We start from the raw sequence: 9108 nt of genomic DNA, 5'->3' as shown, positions 1-9108 counted from the left end.
CCACTTATCCTCAAATAGCAAGAACTTCATGTAGCTCCAGCCTTCTCTTCATCCATGATTGGCAAGCCTGGTTGCACATTAGAATCACTGTGTAGTTGTTAAACAATACTGAAGCTGGGACTCCAACCTAGACTAATTAAATCCAAATCTCTGCTGGTAGGGCTAGAGTGAAAACTCTCCAGGTGACACTGTTGTACTTGCAGGATTATGAGCCACTGCCATCATCCTTCCTTGCAATGCTGAGGCTGGGAGACTGTCTGCAGTTAGACAGAACTGAAGGGAGAACATTAAGGCCTGGGCCTGGGTCAAAGGGGTTGCTCAGAGGGGTGACTGCAAGGGTCAAAGGGCATGTGGCTGGTAGGGCTACTTCCTTGTCACAGCCATTGTGCCCTTTACTGCCTTAGAACTATGGTTATGCAGCCACCTCCAATTCCTTACATCTATTCTCTATCCCCAAGACCAAGAAAGCTTGGGTCTCCTCATGGACATTTGGTGAGATAAAAACTTCAATGTTCTAGTAAGCATATCATGGTTGCCAAATGTATAACATCATGTTATCTTGTGGATCCCCAATATGTTTCTTTTACTGCTGTATTCCAAGCACCCAGCACAGTGCTTCACATACAGTAATTGCTCAATAGGTATATTGTAAATGAATGAATGACTAAGTTGAATACAGGTAGGATGTAATAAGTACCACGATCAAGGCACAAAATGTTATAGAAGTACAGAAGAGGATGAAGTTGTTCTCAGCTTGGGAGAGGGGGAATGTGGAAGTCTTCATAGCAGAGTGGTCATTTGAGCTGGACTTTGAAAACTGGGTAAGGCAGTGATAGGCAGAGATGGAAAGAAGGCATTAAGGGCAGAAGAAACAATGTGAGCAAAGGTCTGATGAGAAGGTGCAGAGCTCATTAAGTGAATGACCAGCAGTGAAATGTGACTGGGACAAATGTGTGATAGCCTGTGGTGGAAGATCAAACTGGAAGGATAGGATCAGAATACTAAGAGCCTTGACAGTCATGCTAAGAAGTTTACACTTGAATCTACAGGCCATGTGGAGCCATCTGATGTTCTTGATCACTGGAGTAATATGTTTGCTTTAGGAAGATGAGATGTATACTTTATGGCAGCAGTTCTTTCAACAAAGTATTTGTGGAGTGTCTCCTAATAGCCTAAGTACACTGTGCTGGGGGAAGGTGGATTGGAGCCAAGTAATTGAACATGAGATTACTTGGTAGGTCATTGCAATAGTCCAGGCAGGAGCTACTGAGGGCCTAAAGTGGCTGAGTGGGAGTGGGGGTAGAAAAGAGAAGAACTGGCCCTAATTACAGAGGTGGAATTGATAGAACTTGGTGACTATTTTAGGTGGAGGTGAAGGAAAGAGAAGACATATTATGATGATGATAATAACCATCAGTATTTGAATAACCAAACATTGTTGTATTTTGTGTATATCATCTGATTTTCACAATAACCCTTTTGATAGATGAAGACATTAAGGCTCAAAGAAGTCAAGGAACTTGTGCAAAGTCATATAAGTAGGAGATGGTGGTACTAGATAGTGAACTCATACATTCTGGTTGTGGAGACCAGTACTTAACCTCTATGCTATGCTGACTTTGGAGAGCTGGGGGATTTGTCTTTTCTTGGCAAAGGAATTCAGCAGTTCAGTGAGGACACCAGTTTCCTCTGAACTCATGCTCTCCCTTTCCCTGTTTATGCGAAGAGGTAGTTGTGGAGGGCTCTGCCTGCTGCTCTTCCATCAGTTCTTCCTGAGCCCCTTTCACTCCTGTGGTGGGAAGATGGGCCTGGTGAAGCAGTATAGGAGATGAGGCTGGAAGACTAGAACCAAAGGCTGAAACAAATGTACAAAACTGCTCATCCCCAGGCTATTTGGGGCCTGCAGATGTGTTTAGTCCCCACAGAGGTTTGTTTGTTTTTGACTCAAACCAACATTTAGAAATTAGAAAGCTTCACGTAAAAACCCTGAGTCCTGATTTCCCCTAAAGAATGAGATCTGGCAACACTGAACCCACATTCCCAAAGACAACCTTGGGCTTCAGCTGCCCCTGTAGCCTGCAGTGCCCTGTATTCATCACCACTCACAATGCTGGGGTCTGCACTTCACCCCTTCCCACCTGATCCCGGCAGAAGGTTGAGTTTGTGATTCCTTGTCTATAATGGCCTACTACAGAGTTTGCCTCCCCTTGGCCCCCCACTTGAGCCATCAAGGAGCCAGGTACAGTGTCAGCATCCTCTTGTCCCACCTCCTCCCCAAGCCATAGACTTTTTCCTCTGGTAGCACTTGATTCCACAGAACACAACCATGAAGGAAGGGTTATCATCAAGTCTTACAATTTATTTCTTTATGGGGTTAAACAAGAGCAGAAAGGCCTCTGCTCCACAATGCAACAAAACAGAAAGCAGTACACATACAGAGACTCTCACCGAAACACAGAGGCGGGGAAAAGGGGGACAACTGAATCAGCCAGGTAAGGGAGGAAGGAACAGGGGACTACTAGGAATCCAGCTTGGAGACTCAGTCATAGAAACTAGTGCAAGAAAGTCCTACTCATGAAGCACAGTGTAGAAAATGGCGTAAGAAAGCTGTCCAGCTCTGCTGCCTGTGATGGAGGGCAGGGCAGCTTGAGGAGTAGTGTAAGATCTGGGTGGTGGGGTGGATAGGGACAATCAAATGAGTTTGAGGTGGAGTGAGGTGCCCCTTTCCCCTGCCACCGGGCAAGGCCCTGGGCTGGTCTGAGCCAGGGGTCTCCTGGGCACTTGGTGAGGGGGAAGAGAGGATGGGAGTCTCCAAGGATCCATTCCCTAGGGCCCTTAGGTCCCCCTTTACTTCCCAGTCCCCTTTTCCCCTCCTGAGGATGCAGGAGTTAGAAGGCAGTACCTAGGGTCTCTCATGTCTACATAAGCATCTCTGGAAAGGAGCCAGCACCTCTTTCCCTCCCCAGCTGAAAAGAGCACTCTAGGGATGGGGTATGTGGCTAGGCCCAAAGTGCTGAGGGCCAAACAGGGGAGTGTGTGGGCAGGGCATATGGGTGGGGGAAGGGGGCATGCTGTGAGAAATGAGAAAACTGGCAGGGAAGGACTCCCCAGTCTCATGAAGTCTATTTGGGACACAGCTGAGGCCCTTGAATGATTCCTTCTCTACAAGGGAAGTCTCCCATTTATCCCCCAGCCAATCAATTTCAGCTGTCCCCTCTCGATTCCCTTTTTGGTTTTACCTAATGTGGCTCCATGGCTACCCATCCCCTTAATTCACTGGCATCACATCCTAGGACACAGGTTCTTCTGGCACCAAAGCCGCTTGGCCTGTTCCAGAACAGTTCTGGCTTCCTATTGGCTTTGAGATGTCCAGGCAATGTGGTCTCCCACTCCCAAGAGATCAGCACAAGGCTAATGGCTCCCAAAGGGCTCTTGATGACTCTTCTCTCACTCAGCCCTCTAACCTGGCTAAATAGTTCAAGTCTGTCAGCCAACAGATGACAGCACATTCTCTTTATTCAGTGGGTCCTTTTTGCCAGTTTCTGGATGTTCTCCAGCAAGGAGCAAGGGTGGCTGGATCAGCGGACCAGGTACAGGGTGAGGAGGAGTCTGGTTGTTTCACTATTGGAATAGTGTATCATGGGGTCAGAGATGGGAAGAGATGAATACTCTTTGGTAGGCTGGGGATGGGGACAGGGTAGGGATGGAGGGTGGGGGCTCATCTCTGGAAAGCCCTGGGGCAATGCCACCAGATTCTCCATCATGGAGGTCTGGGCTAGGGCAAGATGGGGGAGTATGGGGATCCAGGCCAGGTCTGACCTACTTGGGCTTAAGTCCCTCCTCCCCATGGAGATCAGAAATGGAAATGTCTTTGTCCTCAAGGCTAAGATCTCCAGGGCAAGAGCGGCCCTTGGGAGTATGTGCACCTTCTGTAAGATATGGCCCTCCAGACAGCGGCAGTCTGACCATATGACCTCAGCCTTCTGTTTCAAGGCCCAGCAACCCATTTCCGGCACTTTCCCCCAACAGGGCTCCTTATACATCACTTTTTGATTTTGGGAGCTGTCTTTGAGCCTGCCTCAACACTGATCATCCACCTCCCCAAAGCCTGGTAGCAATAGCCCATTTAGCCATCTCTCTAAGCCAGTGGTTCTCAACCTTCTGGCCCTTTAAATACAGTTCTTCATGTTGTGACCCAACCATAAAATTATTTTCGTTGCTACTTCATAACTGTAATGTTGCTACTGTTAAGAATCGTAATGTAAATATCTGATATGCAGGATGGTCTTAGGCGACCCCAGTGAAAGGGTTGTTCGACCGCCAAAGGGGTCACGACCCACAGGTTGAGAACCGCTGCTCTAAGCCCTCTGCCTACAACTCTCCTCTCCCTCTTTCCTAGCTCCACTCTCTCACCACTCATTCTGCATCCCATTCCTACCCCTCATTGCCTAGGGTGGTGGGGCAGTTAACTGGAGTCCTGACCCAGCTGTGACTGTGCACACCTCATCTCCCAGCCTGGCACTTCCCTACTGTGGTCTCATGTGGGCCAAGGTGAACTGGAGGAGGGCCACTGCACCGTCCGTGTTGGGGTATGGGCAGAAGGGAATTAAGGATCTTGGCAACAAAAGGAATGTGAAGGGGGGAAAGAGCTGCTCCCTTCTGGGCCCCCCAACATTCCCTGCAGGGCCAATGCCGGGATAGCAGCCTCCTTCCCTGGGGTGAGGGTCCTCAGCAGGGGTGGACAATGCCAGCCCCCACTTTCCCCCTTTTTGTTTGCTAAGCCCCATAAATGGGGGCCTAGGATGGGGCGCCTGCTGCTCTTGCCTTCTCCTGGATGAGTTTTGCAGCTCCCTGGGGCCCTCTGGCCGTTCTGCTGGGGCTGCTTTTGGAGTGGGAGTAGGCTGGGGACCATGTGTAGTCCCTCATTTCCCCCCACCCCCCCCACCTGGTCCTATATCTCCCATGGGAGGAGCCCCCTCCCACTGCCCCTGGGGGAGCTGGAACTGATGTCAGTGTGTGGTGGAGGTCTGTCTTCCCTCCCTGCTGTCACTCTTCCAGAGTCAGGCCCTCATCTAGGGCAGGCAATGCCTCCAGCCCCAGTCCCCCACCACTCTGGTTGCTGGAGAAGGACACCATGGTATGGAGGAGCATGAGAACAAGGACATAGAGCCGGATCCTGCTGGGGCTGAGGCGGGAGCCCCCAGAGACCGGCAGCAGGGAGGGCTTGTGGCTGATACGGCCTGGGAGGTCATGGCGGGGATGGTAGTGGCGGTACTGTTTGTGGTAGTGGTGGAAATAGGAGTGGTGGAATTGCTGGTGGTGGGTTTTGGGGGCCTCAGACTCCTTGAACTTCTTCTTTTCCGACTCACAGGAGACCCACTGCACGTCACAGCACTTGCTTTCCAGCTGCTTTGGCGAAGTATCCAGCAACCCTGCCAATGGATAAGGAAGGTGTGGTGGGGTGCTCAGGGGGCTCAGGCTTAGGCCTTTCCTAGAGATGAGCTTTTCAAAGCTTGGACTGACTGCTCAGGTAGCCGTGCCCAAGACTCCTTTCCCCCTGCCCCTTACCACTTTCCTTTTCTGGAGTCTTCTCTCCCAGGGACTCCAGATCATTTCTCTGGGATAGCTCCCTGGATGGGCATGATTTGGATAGAGAGGACCACTCTACTCTCTGCCCCTATTCCACTTGCCCTTATCCCAACCAACTTGGGGACCTCATTGCCCGCTCCTCCAGCCACTTACCTTCTTCTAATCTGACTTCCCTGGTGTCCTCCCTGCTACCACACCCCGGACCTGGTGCTGCCCTGGGCTCTGGCCTCCTCCCTCCTCCCCAGTGCCCTGCCTTTACCTGTACAGATAAAACCAGGGAGCCCTCCGTACACCATTTCTTCATTGTCAGGGAGTATAAAGGGGCACCGGGTCTGCACCTCCAGGCAGTACTGCTTGCAGGGCACCCAGCGCTGGCATTCCTGCTGGGTCACGCTGAAGTATTCTGAGCACAGCCAGGCCTTGTAGACAGCCTGTGGGGAAAGTAAAGAGCATCAGCCCAGGAGTCAGCCCCTTCCCACCTCAGACAAAAGGGATGAGGAGGGTGTACTAGTACTCTGGGGAGGGGATGTATGTGCTCACCAACCCAACCCCAGGATCCAGGAGAAGAAGGGTTTGGGTCAAGACCACTACATCCTACCCTAAGGTCTCCCATCTCATAGCCAGGACTCCTGAGTCCCTGAGTCTGCAATAATCCAAGACTTAGAATTTGTTCATTGGTAAAATCACAAAATGACTCCAATGTCTGAACTGGAATGGGCCTTACCAATCATCCCATCCAACCCTACCATTTTACAGTTGGTCCAAAGAGGTGTCCTGACTTGTCTGAGGTCACCCATAATGGGGTCAATTTGAGTTATATTCAATTCAGCAAACATTTATTTGGCTGTTGATGGTTAACTTTCAAGAAAGAGATATAATAATCCTTGCTCTATCTCATTAGGGTGTTATGTGGATTAAATAATATGACACAGCCCAGCTGTATGGCTCAGTGGTTGAGCATTGTCTCATGAACCAGAAAGTCATGATTCCTAGTCAAGGCACATGCCCAGATTAAGGGTTCCATCCCCAGTAGGGGGTGTGCAGGAGGTAGCTGATCAAAGATTCTCTCTCATCATTGATGTTTCTCTCCCTCCCTCTCCCTTCCTCTCTCTCTGAAATCAATAAAAATATATTTAAAAAACAATATAACTCATGAAAATGTTTGGTAAGTTCTAAAGTGCAATACAAATGTGAGGGGTTATTTTTTATTTTGTGAGGGGTTATTTTTAATAAAAACAGGAATCTGCCTTACCAGGCACTACATGTGCCTTCAAGCTCTATTTAATCCATGCTAAACCCTGGTGTAGGGCAGACACCATGCTTCATTTGGAAACTTTGCTTTGCAGTTTCACTTTATGGGTATATTTCCTGTCCCTTATCTAGCCCACTCCTATCAGGTGCTGGATCCTAGCCAAGAAAGGTTCCCTGCTCTATACTCTTTGGCTATCATCAAGCCTAAAGTTTCTCAACAGTGACACTACTGACAGTTTAGCTGGGATAATTCTTTGTAGTAAGGACTGTTTTGTGCATTGTAGGATATTGAGTAGCTTCCTTTGCCTTTATCTACTAGTTGCCAGTTGCACCACCCAACTGTAATGACCAAAAAATATCTCCTGCCAAATGTCCCCTGAAGGGGGTGGGGGGCAGTGGCAAAATCATCTCCCATTGATAATCACTGATCTGCTCCTTGCTACTGAAAGTGTGGACCCAGGCCAGCAGCAATACTATCACCTATTTAGAAGCTTGTGAGAAGTGCAGAATCCCTGGCTCTTCCCTAGACCCAAGTCAGCATCTGCAACTCAAGCTTAGGGTTACAGTCCTGCCCACACTCAGTCCTCATCTCTTCAGCTCCTTCTCACAGCAATGGTTGCTTCTCACAGCAATGGTTCGCAGAGAGAATCCCTGGGGCACCTGTTAATATGCAACTGGCCCCTCCAATTAACCTTCAAAAGGACTGAGGTGGGTTCAGGGATCTCCATTTTGATAAGGATCTAGGTCAGTGATGGGGAACCTTTTGAGCTTGGCATGTCAGCATTTTGAAAAACCTTAACTCTTGTGCCTTGTCACATATAGAAATTTTTTGATATTTGCAACCATAGTAAAACAAAGACTTATATTTTTGATATTTATTTTATATATTTAAATGCAATTTAACAAAGAAAAATCAACCAAAAAATGAGTGTCATAGGTTCGCCATCACTGATCTAGGTTATTCTGCTGCCAAAGGCCTTTCACTCACACTCTGAACAACATGGTCAGAGCTTCTCACACCGGATTTCAAACATTTACACTAAAATACAAATAATTCCACTGTGAACATGGACTCTGGCAATGTAATTTCACATTGGTCTTTTCCAAAGCCATCAGTGATGGGTAGTAGTGGGTTATGGTGCAAATCAACCCTGTGAAGAACAAAGCATTGCTTGGGACTTTGATATTTCACTGGCATGTGAAATTTAACATGCTCTAAATCTTAAAATGAAATTCTCCATTTTCTTTTTCATTCCAAATCTCTCTCACCCCAAAGTCTTGGCCATTTCAGGTAAGTACCACAACCATCCACCCGGATGTCCAAGCTGGAAACCTAGGTGTAAGCCTTCATTCCTCTTTCCCTGAGTCTCCACATGCAGTCTATCCTCTTGCACAGCTTTATGAAGGCCACTGTCATTTGTCACTTGGATAACAGTTTCCTATCTGGCCTTCCTGCCTCCACTCTTGGTCTTTCCAATCCACTGTTCACACAGGATTAAGAGTGATCTCAAAATGTCATTGCATCATGTTACTCCCTTGCTTCAACTCTTCAAAGCATCCTATATAATCCTATATAATAAGAGAGAAATATGCTAATTAGCCAGGACGCCCTCACGGATAATGTCTGGCAGGAGCAGGTGGGTGTGGCTGCGTGCCACAAGAGGCCAGGCTCCTGAGGCTGCATCATATAAAATAAAATGCGTTTACATGCCTCAAGATGACAGGGTTCAAGGAAGAAGGGCTCCAGTTTCGTTTTCTCACACCCAGCTAGGAGGACTCCCTGGGGCGGCTCTCCCCTTGGAGCCCTGAGCAGGACAGGCGCTCCGCTCCACCTGGAAGCCCCGAAGGGAGGCGAAGCAAAGTGCTTTCCCTACAGGACCCCACTCTCCCTGGGAGTCTGGCACGGAGGGCGCTCTCCCTGGGAACCTGGAAATCTGCCTCCCAGGGCGACTGCACAGCACCCAGGCCTGGCGAGCCACGGAGAGGGCGACCTACCTGGAGGCCACGAAGCTGCCATATTTGAAGTCGCCCTTGATGGAGGAGCGGGGGTAGCTGGGATCAGAGTCAGCCATGTCAGCAATGGAACCCCAACTCCCTGCCGAAGACTAGAGCACACGGACCTCAATGGTCCTCGGTCACTTCCTGAGCAGCAGTCAGCCTGGACTGGGGATCAAACCCAAAACCTAAGTAGGTGCCCTGACAGAATGGAACCCCAAACCTTTGCTGTGGCAGAGGAGCTCCAGCCCACAGCAGGGGCCAGTGAAACCA

At 49.1% G+C, this 9108-nt stretch overlaps 1 protein-coding gene across 1 annotated transcript in view; it reads right to left on the bottom strand.

Moving 5' to 3' along the window:
• Nucleotides 1-2342: 2342 nt before the first annotated feature.
• NALF2 (NALCN channel auxiliary factor 2) overlaps nt 2343-9108 on the bottom strand; it is a gene marked incomplete at its 5' end in the record, with an annotated part of 31395 nt that continues 24629 nt past the window's right edge. The window contains 2 exons of the mRNA XM_081080832.1: nt 2343-5432; nt 5849-6020. Of these exons, the coding sequence (XP_080936958.1) occupies nt 5047-5432; nt 5849-6020 (558 nt within the window). The 3' untranslated portion in view covers nt 2343-5046. The remainder of the gene's footprint in view (nt 5433-5848; nt 6021-9108) is intronic.

This window comes from Myotis nattereri (assembly GCF_964212035.1).
Source record: "Myotis nattereri genome assembly, chromosome: X".
Taxonomy (NCBI): Eukaryota; Metazoa; Chordata; class Mammalia; order Chiroptera; family Vespertilionidae; genus Myotis; species Myotis nattereri.
This window is presented reverse-complemented; position numbering and strand designations above follow the sequence as displayed.